Raw genomic sequence first — 15,918 nt, forward strand, 5'->3', positions numbered from 1 at the left:
ACGCAGACACTGTTCACTACAGGTGAACAGTGCCCAGGTGAATTAATTCATCTAGGCACTGTTCACCTGGAGTGAATAGTGTCCAGGTGAATTATATTCACCTGGTTGTAGACGTGAGAAGTAACTCTCAGCTGCTTCTCATGAAATGATGTTTTGAGTAAAAATATATATAGATCTTACATAAAAGTAGTTAAATTTTTATATTACCAAACTTTATATTTATGTGGTCATTTAAAAGCAGAAGCTACCACGTAAACAAACACAAACTTAGTGTAGTGATTTTTCTAGTGTTGCCCAAGTTATTGGCTATCCATGATCTTATTCTCAAACTGCTTGTAAATTATCAGAAAAGCTTGTTGTGACTTACTTATTTATGGGTCGTTTTTGTTTTCATGAAAATATTTTAAATAACTCTCATGAAAGGTTGGGTAAAGTTTCAACCGTTTTTTGAAAGCTTTAATCTATAGGCAATACCTACCTTTTTTTTTTTTTATGTCTATATATTCAGTTCCTATGAATGCAAATTATTATTACCTGTGTTCTTGAACTTGCAAGAAAACGAGGAGAGGACTGTGTGTACTCCATTTGAATTGAGGGCTATGATTCATAGCTTTTCTGGGGAAAGATGAGGGTTTGTTCGTGGATTCTACTAAGAATAGGGAGGATATGCAGCTGTGGTTTGGTTGATTTTGAATTAGTGAGAGGAGACTAAAGCCCTGTTTATTTTAGTTTTTGAAAAAAATTATTTATTATTTATTTTTAAATTACTATTTTTTGATGTTTTTTAGATATTTTGATGTATAAATGTTAAAAATAATTTTTTAAAAAATAAAAAAAATATTATTTTAATATATTTTTAAATAAAAAATATTTTAAAAATAATTATAACTATAATCTCACATCTAATTGGACATAAAAGAAAGGGGTCTGATTGGTGATGGGAAGAATTGAGAAGAAGGGGATGACTGATGGTGGGTTGTGTGTGCAAATTAACAATTAATTATCTAGCAAGCCAAATAATTATTCAATTTTTTCGTATATTACATATTAGAGTAATTTAGTTATTCTATTTAATTTCAAGATTTTAATTGACTGAGAATATAAAATATAATTCCTGAAAGAATAGCAGTGAAGTAAAAAAAGCATAATTAAATCACATTTTTTTTTGTAATTATATATATCTTTTTTAAAAAACAAACCATCAAGGAGATTGCAATAATAATTTTATACATGGGCCGTGTTTAAAAACACTTACAATGACCACCTATTCTAATAATGGGCCCAATCCCTCTCCTTCCGCAGTCAATAAAAAGAGGCGTTCTTATAGAAAACCCTAATTCATGTAAAACCCCTATTTAAAGGCAGCAGCAACCTCAACATCCCTCGCCGTCGCTCCCTACTCGGTTCGTTCATTAACTTTCTTCCTTCTTTTTCTACTCTCTCCCTCTGCTTCAATGCATTTTTTTGTTTTTTAATTTCTGGATTGATTGTTTTCGATAGTGTAAGATCGATTAGAATTTGTTGGCGTCTGTTTACCCACTTCTCGGTTAGCAAAAAAATTGAGTTCTGGAGAAGATAAAACGATGCAAAGAGCCATTAAGGTTGGCTTACAGCCCATCGCATATTATTAATCTTGCCTTGGTGTCAAATGGACTACCTATATTTTTATCAATTTGTTTGATTTTTTTTCCTTTTTTTAAAAAAAGAATTTTGGCAATTGATGAGTAATGTTTTTTATCCTACACTCTGAATGAATTGTTGTGTTGAACATAAACTCCGCTTATTATCTGATGCCAAAACTTTCTTCGATTGCTTCTCTTTTTTATGATTTTTTTTTTGGTTTAGAAATAGCGATGAAGGCAATGATGGAAAAAAAATTCTTATCCTACACACTGAATTAAATGTGGACCTAAAACTCCGCTTATTATCTGATGCCTTTGTCGATCTTTATTAGAACTCTGTTTTTTTTTCAATTAAATGTTCATCGATGATGAGAAAGAGCAGACGGGCGGTCTGAATCTGATGCTGTGTTGATTGTCTGCGGAATTTCCTCTGAGATTATTTGCAATTGTTTCCTTGTTTGTTCTACTTTTATCTTGATTTGCAATATATCAGAATTTCCTCTGATTTATCTCCACGTTGTTGTTGGTTGAGAGGTTTTTTTAATGTTTGATGCTACTTTTTATTTTCCTGCAGTGATGAAGTTGCTTCAAATTATGTCTGGACTTATGAAAAATTGTCTATGATTTTACATGCAACTTCTGAGCCGATAATATGTTTTCCGGCTTTATTTTTTTCTTTGTTTTCTTCTGGCCTGCAAATCTCGATTTTTTCACCTCTGCCAAACCCATATTTTTTTTTTCATTTCATCTTACTTGTAACTTACGTAGGCAACTGAGAAATCAACGACCAGATCATCACCATTAAAAAAATTCAATTCTTAATCAACAAGTAAAATACTTTGATAAAATTAAAAAAAATAATTACAAAAATGATAAAAAAAATTATATGGTAATATTAACATCATAGAGTTTACAAATCCTTTAATTAAAAGATTTCATTTTTACTGTATTTATAGCAATATTAAAATTATATACCCGAATAAAAATTAAAAATATAGCCATGATTAGAAATTTCGAGAATGGTTGCGTAGATGAATCTCTAATAATAGTAGAAATTGTGTGTATCATTTCGTCTAAAAATTTTGATGTAATTGTTTATTTTCTGAATTTTAACAATTTACTTTTGATGAAAAGAGTTTAAAGTTTTGATATTCAAGATGAAGTGATTATTTTTCTCCCTTCCTGGCTCATGTGCTCTTCTTCACCAAGAGCCAAGTTGTTGTTAAAATCGTATTTTTAACATGATAAGAAAATATAAAATAAAAACTTGAATGGTGAAAACAAATTGTAAAATTATAAAAACATTAATTAAAAATAACACAAAAAATAAGTTCAAATTTAAAATTGAAATTTTGAAATTGAAAAGATGAATTGATATATTTTAGGATATTAATTGAAAGAAATTATAAGGTTAAATATTTAATTGAATGAAATTGAAAAACTTAAAAGTCATGGACTGCAATTAAAAGTAATAAACATTATGAGGATCAATTATCTTAGTTATAGTTTCATTTCAATCCCATTTGTTTCATTCCAATCAATATTGGAAATTTCTCGAGTTTCTCCTCCATCCCCTTCTCTCATTCAATCTCTTCAGTATCGCTCATAACAACTGGCTTCTAAGACACTGTTTGGCATTGCGTTCCAAACAGTGTTTCATTAAATTTCAATTTTTTTTTGTTAGAATCGAGTGCGGTTTGTATTTTTTAGATCGTTTTGATATGCTGATGTCAAAAATAATTTTTAAAAAAATAAAAAAATATCATTAACATGTATTTCGGCATGAAAAGTCATTTGAAAAGCAACCGCTACCATACTGCCAAATACACTTTCACTTGTTGATAATGCCAGTTGCTTTGTGTTTTTTTGAAGCTTTACTCGACAACAATGGTCGTCTTTAAGCTGACTACAAATGTGTTTCAATTTAATAAATGCTGGCGGTGACACTGGAAAAACACATGAGAGATGATGGATGGCCATGAGAATATATAAGATCGGAACACCTGGCATAACTGAAAATCATAAAACCCTTTTCTATATGAATTTAGTTAAATTATAAAACGGAGCTTAACTTGTGAAATAAAAGATAAATTGAGGACCTAACTATTTCTTACAATACTTTTCGGATTAATAATTCTTATGCTTTATTTTATTAATCAATGTAACCTAATAATGGTTGAGTCTTCATTTTATACTTTAAGATTATGCATATTTTATCATTTAAGCCCTATTTATTGTAAAAACGACCAGATTTATACAGTTTGAGGGTATGTTATGGGTTTTAATCACGCCACGTGTTTGTATTTGATTGGACAGGGGTTGATCAACTGACATCGTTAGTCAAATTAACGAACTTCTACGACGGAAGGGTTTAAGAAATCGTTAAACTAGTTGACGATTTCTTTGCCTGTATATACCACTCTGAAATCAATCAAGAGCTGGGACATTAGATAAAAAGATCCTACGGCTCACAATCAAGGGAGTCATTATCTCATGATATATAAATATGTTTTAGAAGTGTGGTTGTAGTTTTTTTTAAAATATTTTTATTAAAAATTATATTAAAATAATATATTTTTTTAGTTTTTAAAAATTATTTTTTAATATTAATATATTAAAATAATTTAAAAATATCAAAAAATAATTAATTTAAATAAATAAAATTATTATTTTAAAAAAATTTTTAAAATATAAAAACAAACCAGCTAAAATCAAAAGTTAATCACCCAAATAGATTAACAAAAAGTAGGCGCTCAAATAGAACAAAATCAAAAGGTTGGGCACTGGAATTGTAATTTTCTCTAATTTCAAGCAGGATCCAATTTTTACCACGTGTCTGTTAATACCAGCCATGTTGGCATTCTCAGGTGACAAAATGCGTTCAAATTGAAGTGGAAAAAAAAATTAAAAATCAAAGGTTAGGGAATTGATATAACAAGTTTCAACATTTTATGATGTGAATATTATAGAAACTTATACTGCAATGTTTCTGTAATGCAACACACACATTTCTTATTCATTTGCTGTAACATTTATACAGATTTGGAAGCTTGAATTTTGAATTCAAACATGTGTGTAACTGAAGAATATTTACAGTCAAGATAATAACAATATTTCAAACAAATCCTATATTTATGTAGAGCACAAAATCTGGCATAACTTGTGGTAACAGCTGCATTTGAATTTTGAATGTTCTGTGATTTGCTTTAATCAGATCTTTAATCAGATTCCTTAATACGCCCCCGCAAGAACGGGCTACCATCGGATAGGCCGATCTTGTTGCGTAAGAAGTAGGTCCGTTGCTTGGAGAGAGGCTTGGTGAGCAGATCTGCGAGCTGATCAGTGGTGTGGACATGTCGAACATTAATAATGTTTTTCGTAACCAAGTCTCTCACAAAGTGAATATCAATCTGGATGTGTTTCATCCGAGAGTGCTGCACAAGATTAAAACTGAGATGAGTAGCACCCAAATTGTCACATAAGAGCAGTGGTGGCTGTGATAAAGAAAAATGCAGTTCCTGGAGCAGTGATAGTAGCCAAACACTTTCAGCAGCAGCCGTTGCTAGGGCCCTGTATTCAGCTTCCGTGGAGGATCTTGCAATGGCACGCTGCTTCTTGGAACTCCAGGAAATTGGTGTGGTGCCAAGGAATAACAAATATGCAGAAGTAGATTTCCTGTCATCCAAATTACCAGCCCAGTCAGCATCCGAGAAACAAGTTAACAGTCTGCTGGGTGTGTTACTAATAGTAAAACCATGGAAGATTGTATTCTTCAAATATCGTAGCAGCCTCTTCGTTGCTGTCCAATGAGTTTGTGTGGGATGATGCATGAACTGGGACAATTTATTCACAACAAAACTTATATCAGGCCTGGTAAGAGTCAAATATTCCAATGCTCCAATGACCTGACAGTATTCGGTGGAATCAATAGAGGAAGACCCATTGTTTAATTGTAAGGGAACCGGTGTTGAGAGTGGTGTATTGACATCTCTAGCACCATCCATGTTTGTCCTGGCAAGTAAGTCTCTGATATATTTGTGTTGAGTCAGAAACAAGCCGGCTGCTATGGGAATCACCTCAACACCAAGAAAGAAATGCAGTAATCCCAAGTCTTTGATAGAAAATTTCTGTCCAAGATGATCAACAAGACTTGCAACAAAAACTGAGTTATTGCCTGTGATAATCAAATCGTCAACATACACTAGGCAATAAGCAAGATTGGAACCAGTATGAAACACAAATAGAGAGGAATCTGATTTAGAATTAAGAAATCCGAACTCAGTCAAGGCATGCTTAAGAGCAGAGAACCAAGCACGGGGTGCCTGTTTTAAGCCATAAATTGCCTTAGTTAGACAACAAACGTGATTTGGATAGTCAGGATTTCTAAACCCAGGAGGCTGCTTCATGTATACTGTTTCGGTAAGATGCCCATGTAGAAACGCATTATTAACATCCAACTGTCTCAAGGTCCAACCCTGCATCACACCAAGAGTTAGCACAGTGCGTATCGTGACCGGTTTAACCACAGGACTGAATGTCTCCTTGTAATCGAGTCCGGGTTGCTGGTTGAACCCTTTGGCCACTAATCTGGCCTTGAACCGATCAACAGACCCATCAGCAAGCCGTTTCACCCGAAACACCCATTTACATCCCACAATATTGCAATCCGAAGGAGGAGATACTAATGTCCAAGTATTATGTCTCATTAAGGCAGTTAACTCAGTTGACATGGCCTCACGCCATCTAGGATCAGCGAGGGCAGCAGTAACACTGGTGGGTTCCAGAGAAGATGGAAGGGGATGTTTGGTAACAAGGAAAGATTTTTTTGGTTTATAAATGTTATTCATGGATCTAGTAGTCATTTTATGAACACGTATGGCTTCAGATGAAGGAACAGTAGAAGCAGAAATGTCAATTGAAGCAGGTAATTCAATGGGAGCAGGCAATTGAATCGAGACAGGGGAAGCAAAAACCAGTGGAGAGGATGGAGTACTTACCTGGAGAGGAGACGGAGCAGAGAGCGGTCCATTGTCAGACGATGTGAAGACTTCATGACCCATATCCAGAGGAGAGCTAGGAGGAGGCGGATCAAAGAATAACTTTGGTATGGAAATCGAAACAGAAGATTGTTGGGCCGCTGATGGAGAAGAACTAACATTGGAATGACTGGTCGGTTGGAAAGGGAATTGGGTTTCGTGAAAGATGACATGTCGGGAAGTGATGATTTTGTCGGTAGAAGAATCAAGGCACAAATATGCATTTTTGAGATAAACTGTAACCAACGAATGTGCACGGTTTTGGATTTCGGCTCAAGTTTTATGTTTTATTATATGGTCGGGTTAATGGGAAACAAAGGCAGCCAAACTGTTTAAGCTTGAGATAGTTGGGTTTTTTGATTGAATAATAAATTCAAATGGAGATTTATTATTCAAGATGACAGTTGGCATGCGATTGATGAGATAGGCAGCGGTTTGAAATGCATAAGGCCAATAAGAAAGAGGCATAATGAGCATCAGTGAGCAAAGTAAGACCGGTTTCAACTAGATGACGATGTCGCCTTTCAGAAATACCATTTTGTTGGGGAGTGTGGGGGAGCTGTAGTGTAGTGACTAATTCCATGAACTGAGAGATAAGTTTTTAGACCAATAAATTCCCCACCATTATCAGAATAAAGACTTTTGATTTTTGTGTTGAAACGATTTTCCACAAGATTGCGAAATTGAGGAAAAATAGTTTGAACAGTTTTGATTTTTGGGTCATGGGATAAAGCCATATATATTTGGTATAATGGTCAACAAAAATAACATAATATTTAAATCCATTAATTCCAATATCATGAGAGGGACCCCCAAACATCTGTGTAAATCAGTTCAAGTGGAAGATTGCTAGTGAGACCATGAGTATGAAAAGGTTGACGATGAGCTTTGTTTTTAGAACATGAAGTACATAAAGAGGAATGACCATTTTTATTGATGGGTAAGGAAAAAGCATGAATGAGATGATTAACCAATTTAGACGATGGATGACCAAGACGTTTGTGCATCCATCGGTTTTGTTTGTAAACGTTCATGAACATAAGCAGTAATATTTTTCTTGATAGAGGGTAGGTGCTCAGGAAATGGGTACACTCCATCTTCACATTCGCCTTTGAGTAGAGTCGCCCCCGTGATCTGATCCTTCACCAAAAAATAAGTAGGATGAAATTCAATGAAAACATTGTTATGCTTGGTAAAATGATGAACTGAGATAAGATTTTTATGAATGGTTGGAACACAAAGTGTATCACGTAAATGAAAGACACGATTGGAAGTTTTAAGTGATAAGGACCCAGTATGAGAGACTTGCAAACCTGATCCATCCCCAATTACCACTTCATCAGTACCGTCATATTCTGAATTAATTGTCAGATTGGAGAGATCAGTAGTCATATTATGAGATGCGGCTGAGTCCCACTAGCCATTTTATGATTTTTTGCGTTGGGAAGAGGCTGCACAATTTGCTGAAAAATCAGAATTAGTCATTTTTGGACATTGTTTTGCTGTATGCCCAAATTGATCACACCATTGACATTTTGGTTTAAACCTCCTTTGGCCCGAATTAAATGACCCATTTCTGGGAGCACCAGTATTGCCACGTGGAGGTGGAGAAGCAGCCGGGGGACGCCATCTGGATTGTCTAGAATTAAAAGATGATTGTGGACGCCAGCGATGAGAGTAATTAGCAGTTGGAACAAACAAAGTTGCAGATTGTTACTCCAGCCGCCGAAGGTAACTTTCATGATTAACAAGTAGATCATGAAGCTCTTCGAATTTCAGAGATGTCTCACGGGCACGAATGGGAGCAGCGATGTCCCTAAACTCAACACCCAAGCCATTTAGGATGTACAGAGTCAAATCATCGTCTGAAACAGGGTGGTCAATGATTGCTAATTCATCAGCAATAACTTTAATTCCTTGAAGAAATTCAGTAACCGAACGAGACCCACGATTGCTCAAGGTAAGATCTTCTTTGAGCTGCATCACGCGTGTCCTTGATTTTCCTGCATATAAACGGGTTAGTGTTGTCCAAGCATCACAAGATGTTTTGCAGGCAGATAAAAGAGGGGTAATGGTGGTACATGTGGAGGCAAGGATGGCATGTAAAATGAGCTTGTCTTGGCGAATCCAGTGGGAATTTGCCGCTTTGGATGCAGTAGGATTGAGTGCATCAATGACAGGGCACTTATGCTTGCTTGTTACAAATTCAATGAGGTCATAGCCGATGAGCAAGGCTTCGAATTGAGCTCGCCACTGTGGAAAAGTAGAGGGAATGAGTTTTTCATTGATGGTTGTGGCAGCATTGATTGTGACTATGGGTGAGTGTGTGGAGTCGGTGATGGGTGTAGTGATGGTTGCCATTTGCAGGAAGCAGAAGACGAAGAGTAGCAGAATGATCGAAAAAATACTCGTTAGAGATTAAACGACTCTGATACCATATAGAAACTTATACTGCAATGTTTCTGTAATGCAACACACACATTTCTTATTCATTTGCTGTAACATTTATACAGATTTGGAAGCTTGAATTTTGAATTCAAACATGTGTGTAACTGAAGAATATTTACAGTCAAGATAATAACAATATTTCAAACAAATCCTATATTTATGTAGAGCACAAAATCTGGCATAACTTGTGGTAACAACTACATTTGAATTTTAAATGTTCTGTGATTTGCTTTAATCAGATCTTTAATCAGATTCCTTAATAAATATTTTATTTGATTCAGTTATTTCAATCAGTGAAATTATTATTTATTAATAAAAAAATTATTGAGGAGCCCAGTTTGTCAACAAATGCCTAATCCAGGTGGAGAAATAGTAAGTCTTCGTAAAACTTCTACCCCTCTAAAATACCATTGGTCATTAGATTTTTTTATTTTTTTTTGAAAAATAACATAGTTTAATAAAGTTTAGGAAAAATGATATAAGATGAAAAAATATTTAGGAAATTATAAAATTTAAACACAACCATAATTTTTAATATTGGTATTTTACACAACCATTATTGATTATTTAGTCGAAATCAAAATGTATATTTATATAAATTAATTAACCTTAACAAAAGAATCCAAAATCTTATGACGATTAAGTGAAGATAGATTCAATATTTAATGACCAAAAAAGAAAATAAAAGATAAAATGATGTGACATAAAAAATAAAAAGAAAAGAAATAAATAAAATAAAATAAAATAATGTATCATTAGGAATATACTAAGGCTTTGTTTCTTACACACCCGTTATGAATAGAAAATCTCAGCTAGATAATTATATTAACACTTAAATCATCAAATAAAATTATAATTACCCTAAAAAACCCCTTAACCAGTTATAATTTTATTTAGTGATTTTTTTAATATATATAATTAAAATTATCGTTAAATGTTTTTTTAATCAAAGTACCAAATATGTCGGAAATAGAATCTTACCATGCTCCAATATCCTATTTTTTCTTTCTTTCATGGGTTGATTTTTGTAAAAAATAATTAATTTAAATAAAACATGAACTCTCATTAGCTGTTCTTAATAAGTTATATTCCAATAGTGTTACTTTTCAATTTCTACACTAAAAATCAAAACACCAACGCTGTGGGATCCACATGGTGGGTAGTTGCTGTATGAATGCGAGGCCACATTCCCCCTCACATTTAACACCGCTTGTGACTGGCCCCTACTCAGTAGTACCAAGAACATCACCTAAATAATTCTCTCCACTCCACCAGCTCCCTCTCAAGCGTAACAGTGCTTGTGAACTAAACTACACAGAAAATGAACGAAGATGATGCACCGACAGTCATAACAGTACCTTCAACAGTCACCTCCACCTCCACCTCCACCTCCACCTCCACCTCCACCACCACAAAAGTACTAAAGAGAGAAAGCTCAGAGTCTAGTCTACTATGTAAGACTCGTTACAAATTCTGGGTCTTGTCTGCAATCCTCCTCCTTGCTTTCTGGTCCATGTTGACTGGCTCTATTACTCTCAAATGGTCCACTGGTGACCTCTCACAACACCCTGACAACCTCGGCTTCCAAACTCAAGATGATGTCGACATTCTCGTATGTGATCTTGTTTATTGATTTCATGTCTCTTTCTTTGAAAATACAAAAAACAAAAGATTTAGCATTTGATTTGTTCTATGGGGTTGATTACTGAACTTGTATAATAGGAAGTGGAGGAGAAGAAGAAACTGGTGTGGCGCATGTGGGACGTGTACACGCATAGCAGTAGGGGTACAAGATTGCCTCGATTTTGGGAACGGGCTTTTCAAGCTGCTTATGAGGCTTTAGCAAGTGATGTGACTGCTGTTCGAGATGCTGCTGTTTCTGAGATTGCCAAGCTTTCTATTAGCTCCACCATCAATCTTGGTGACCCCTTTCCTGTTCAATCTACAACGGTAAGCAGTTCCTTGTTGCTACTTGCTGCTGCATAATTGATCAGATTATATTATTGGAGGGTGTGTTTCTTTGGCTTAACTTGTTCTTGATGCCATTAGTTTTTGGCTGTTGCTTTTAGTGCTGGAAAGGGGAATATTCCATGGCCATTGCTTTTCAAAAAAGATATATTTTTTTCTTTTTCTTTTTTGTTATTCTCCAGCCACTCTCTTTTTGAAATGTTATTTTGTTTATGTTTTCCCAATTAATTAAGATTCAAGAAGCATATGATCACATCTGGTTTATCTTGATATAATTGGCAAATATCTAAATTAACTGAACTTTTGATCGGAAATTACATTCAAGAAGCATATGAACATCTGGTTCATAGATAATGTATGCATAATGAACTTACAACTCAAACTCTTGCACTTCAGACATCTTAATTTAGACAATTAATGTCTTAGACAGCATGATGTTCCAATCGTTTCGTGTTTGTTTTTTGTTGGAATGCTAGCCGAAGGAGAAAGGATCTCAAGACAGCAACGGCAAGCACTGAGGAAGTCTAGCCAATGGTATTTTTCACTTGCGATCGCTGAAACTTCTTTCAGCCTGCTTGAAGCTTGGCAGATGACAAAAATAAATATCATTTTTCATCTACAGTCAGATTGAAAGAGATCAGTACTTGTTACTTGCGAGCTCCTGCTCCTCTTCTCTCGTCCTCCATCAATCTTCCCAGATGACCTTTCTCATCAAGAATGCAGAGCTGAACAGATCAATATATAGGATAAATTTCCTTACGAAAATAAAAGCTGTACGTATATTTTAAGTACGTGTGTGTAAATTACTATACGTTATTTAGCTTCTTCTTCTTTTTCTCGTACTATAACTAAACCATGAAATAAAATTTCATGATACTTTCATCGATGCTGAAGTGCTGAGGTTTACTTGGTCTAGAAATCTACATTATTTTTAGTTTTAGTGGAGGGAATATGGAGTATTATGCAACCCGGAATTGCCTTGTCCCTTTTCCCAGGAACCAAACACAAGCCTACAATTCATTACAAAACCCGGCCATATTTCATTAATAGTTGGAAGCTTGGTTTTCACATGCCTAACAAGCTTGGAAGCTAGGGTTCTCTAAACCCTAAGATTATGTATCTAAATGGTAGAGAAATTTTTTTTTTTTTGATATTTTATCGAGTCTTAATAATAATATTCTTCTCAAAATAATAACTCTATTTATATTAGTTTTAAATTTATTATAAGAAATGATTCCTAATTAAAATTAGAATTCTTTATAGAAAATTATTCCTAATTAAAACTTATATAATTAATAGAATTTGTCTGAAACTAGAATTTATAAATAGTAAAATATTAATTAAATTAAAAGTTTTAGGCTAAATAAAAAAAATAATCCAAATACAATATAGAAAAATAAAGACAATTTGGCATAGTAACCTTCTGAAACTTTATTTGAGTGTCTTCTTGATTTCTAATCATCATGAAATTTTAACTTAATACGAAACAAAACCTTCAAAATTCTTATCAAACTTTTAGCTCGATCTAGTTGTTGTATTAAAAATTATGCTTAATTTATCAAATTACATCTTGGACTCTTATTAAACTTTTCAAAACCAAAAAAAATCTTAACCATTGATAAATTGTGCAATAAACATCATTCTGGCAAGAAAATGAAAGAATTTTCCCCATGTCAATTCCCTCTACTTAAAAAAAACTTGCTCTCAAGTTATCTGTAAAAAATTGAACTCTTCCACTCCAAGTAGATAAATATTTCAAATATAATATTTGTAACTAACATTTTCATGAAGTAGCATATTTTGACCAGTGAACTTCAAATTTTAATTTATGATGTGCGCATACTAAAGAAAACTTCATGTTCATATTTTTTATTCCTACGAAGTCCACTTGTAATTCCCTCAAACATTCTTTTTTATCAAGCTTGACCTTATAATCATCTATGACTTCTAATTACTTCAACCTTTAAATATAAAGAAACTTCAAGGTAATATATTTGAAAATATTTTTAGGAGAATTGTCATAAATTACAATGTCTTTGTTTGTAAGATTTTTATCCATGACTAAAAAATCATCGCTTGCCACTGTCTTAAGATTAAAAGACTGAAATTGTTTGTTAGCAACCTCTTTAATCATGTTTTCTTTAACATGGTTAAATAACTTTGAAATTTTGTTTTCACCAAACTCCTCCTTGTTTTTCCTCGTCTTTTGAGAATGTTGAACATAAAGCAAATAATAATAATCTATTAAATTATCTATCCAATATAAAATCTTTTCATAATCATGTTTTATAAACTTCAAAATTAATAATTGTCTCAAATCTTGCCAAGATGAATATAAAGACATACCAATACGAGTTCTATAGTCTAGAAATTCAAATCATCATTCTCTAGCACCACAAGAAAATTTGTGTATGATAAGTCCTACTTTTTAGCAAGATAGTCTCCTCTTCATGATCCCTATTTGCGATACCCATTAGCCGAGCTAAATATGTTATGGTTTGTTCCAAATAATCTAGTTTTTTCTCTTGAGCTCACACATCGTCCCAAAAAGCCTCCACCTATAAATCACAAAGTGGATTGCTACTATCTTCGCCTATCGAAAAGGTCAACTTGCTCTGATACCAATTGACATGACATATAATATGGTTAATAGTTAGGGTTCTCAAGCCCAAAAGTTACATGCCTAAGCTATAGAGAAATTCAGATAAACCTATGTTTTATTAAAAGTCTTAATAATAATGTTCTTTACAAAATAAACTAGACACCTCTATTTACATTAGTCTTAAATCTTTAATGATAAATGGTTTCTAATTAAAACTTATATAATTAATAGAATCCTTCTAGCATCAGGATTCTTAAATAGTAAAATACTAATTAAATTAAAAGCTTTATGCTAAATAGAAAAAAATAATCCAAATATAATAAGAAAAATAAAGGCAATCTCGCATAGTAACTTGTGAACTTTAATTTGAATGACTTCTTGATTCTGAAATATTAACTCAACATGAAACAAGATCTTCAAGAATTTTCTATTTAAAATTTTAGTTTTGATCTAACAGTTTGATTAAAAGTTATATTTGATTTATCAAACTGCATATTAAAATTCTCGAAACCTGAAAATTTTAACCATATGTTAAGAATATGAAAGAAATTTCTATTTATTTAGCTCCTCATGATGCCTAAACCTTCTGATCTTAAGCATTGCAAATTAACCATGACCCAAAGGCAAGGCAGCCATCAGACACCAAGGATTGTTTTATAAATGCACAGCAAGACATCTTCAAAAGAAATAAAATAAACAGTAGAATGAATTTTTATATTTTAAAAACAAAAAATACATAAAAACACTTTACTTCTATCCTCACAGGTAGTTAAGAGCATGAAATCGGAACTAAATTAACTGTTACCCCTCCTCCATGCATAAAAAGTGGGTAGCAAAGCAGCAAGCATAAGCAATTTAAGTGCAAAATAGAAGAATTCCAGATTCGCATAACCCACCTAATTACATATGTTACAAATGAAGCCACCAGCCTCAAATGTAAAAATTTCCCACCTAGAATCTGTCCGACATAAACGCACCATTCAAGGTTGCCTCTGAACTCGTGGTCAGGATCAAATGATCCAAGATTCTCTATCAGAAGCATCTCAGCCTCTGATCTGGATTGCTTCAAGCAGTATTCCAAGAAACTTGTATCTATCACAAGGAATTGTTATTGCATGAGATGAAACTTATAGAACATAACAAAGGTCAAGTCTACGTTCAGAAAAATGAACTGAATTTGTATTGAACCATGGGTCAGAGCCAAATGGAGAAAGCTAGTTAAATTCTATTCTATACATGCAATTTGAGCCCGTTCTGGCAGAGAAGCCATGCTAACTAAGCCTGAAAGTACTTGTTAAATATATGCCTGTAAGTTAGGTCTAATCTTTGGAGTGGGAAGAGTAACATCTGTAAAACGCATATTTATTGAGCTGCAATAGATGCGTGTTACCGTGTTGCTTAAAATGTATTTTGATGAAAATCTAAATTCTCGCAAATAAATGTCAAGGAAAAAAAAGAAGAAAAATGAACATCGATGCGTTTCGCCGCTGACAAAGTCTAACACATTCACTCTCACACCAAGCTCGGAACTCCATGGCCTCTGGAAAAGGAATAATAGCACGAAGGAAATAAGGATGAACACAACTATTCTTGACAGGTAAAGATGAACAGCCTGTAGTACTTTACCTGAATGCTTTGCTCATTGTATCTCTTTTCCCTTTAAGCAGATGACTGAGTAGTGGCAGAAGAGGATGAAAGAGAATGCTCAGCAGGTCTGCCACCCACAGATTTCTGTCTCCCTAATGATGCAACTGGGGCTGCTTTTACATGAGTATTTTTGGTTCCTCGACTGCCCTGGCTCACAAGATGAGGGAAATCTGATCTGTTTAGAAGAAGATAGCAAAATCTTCAATTTCAATTTTCTTCAGGGAGCAACTGAAGAGACAGCAAGGAGTAAACGATGTAAAGAAAGAAACCAAATAGACCCAAAGGTTTCCACAACAATGGAAGACTAAAAAATCTAACAGTCATTTGAATTTTGGCAAAATATGCCACATTTAAGAGTAAGTACTAACAATCACTAAACTAAAGCACATATGTTGGACTGTAACTGTGAAAATTACAATGGAACTCTCAAATTTGAACTTTTTTATAGGACTCAAAATATGTTGCAACCCAGCTTATTACAGTTAGTTACAAACATTTCACGACAATTGAGCTTGGTTTCCACGTCTTCACATGAATGGAGAAAGAAGTTTTTTGGCAACAAAAGACAGCTCTTGTTACAAACACTAAAAAAAAA

General features: G+C 33.7%; 1 protein-coding gene and 2 non-coding genes across 3 annotated transcripts; all 3 read left to right on the top strand.

Moving 5' to 3' along the window:
- Positions 1–1,709: 1,709 nt before the first annotated feature.
- LOC118049448 (small nucleolar RNA R16) lies at positions 1,710–1,798 on the top strand. Its single transcript, XR_004687685.1, has one exon. It is a non-coding gene; the product is annotated as a small nucleolar RNA R16 (small nucleolar RNA).
- A 57-nt stretch (positions 1,799–1,855) lies between these two features.
- Positions 1,856–1,939, top strand: LOC118049449 (small nucleolar RNA R16). The gene has a single exon (XR_004687686.1). It is a non-coding gene; the product is annotated as a small nucleolar RNA R16 (small nucleolar RNA).
- An 8,376-nt stretch (positions 1,940–10,315) lies between these two features.
- Positions 10,316–11,960, top strand: LOC118049447 (uncharacterized). Its single transcript, XM_035059444.2, has 3 exons — positions 10,316–10,718; positions 10,829–11,056; positions 11,551–11,960. The coding sequence occupies exons 1-3, from the start codon at positions 10,428–10,430 to the stop codon at positions 11,590–11,592; spliced, it is 561 nt and encodes a 186-aa protein (XP_034915335.1). The 5' UTR covers positions 10,316–10,427; the 3' UTR covers positions 11,593–11,960.
- Positions 11,961–15,918: the final 3,958 nt, after the last annotated feature.

Source organism: Populus alba, chromosome 14, assembly GCF_005239225.2.
Source record: "Populus alba chromosome 14, ASM523922v2, whole genome shotgun sequence".
Lineage (NCBI taxonomy): Eukaryota > Viridiplantae > Streptophyta > Magnoliopsida > Malpighiales > Salicaceae > Populus > Populus alba.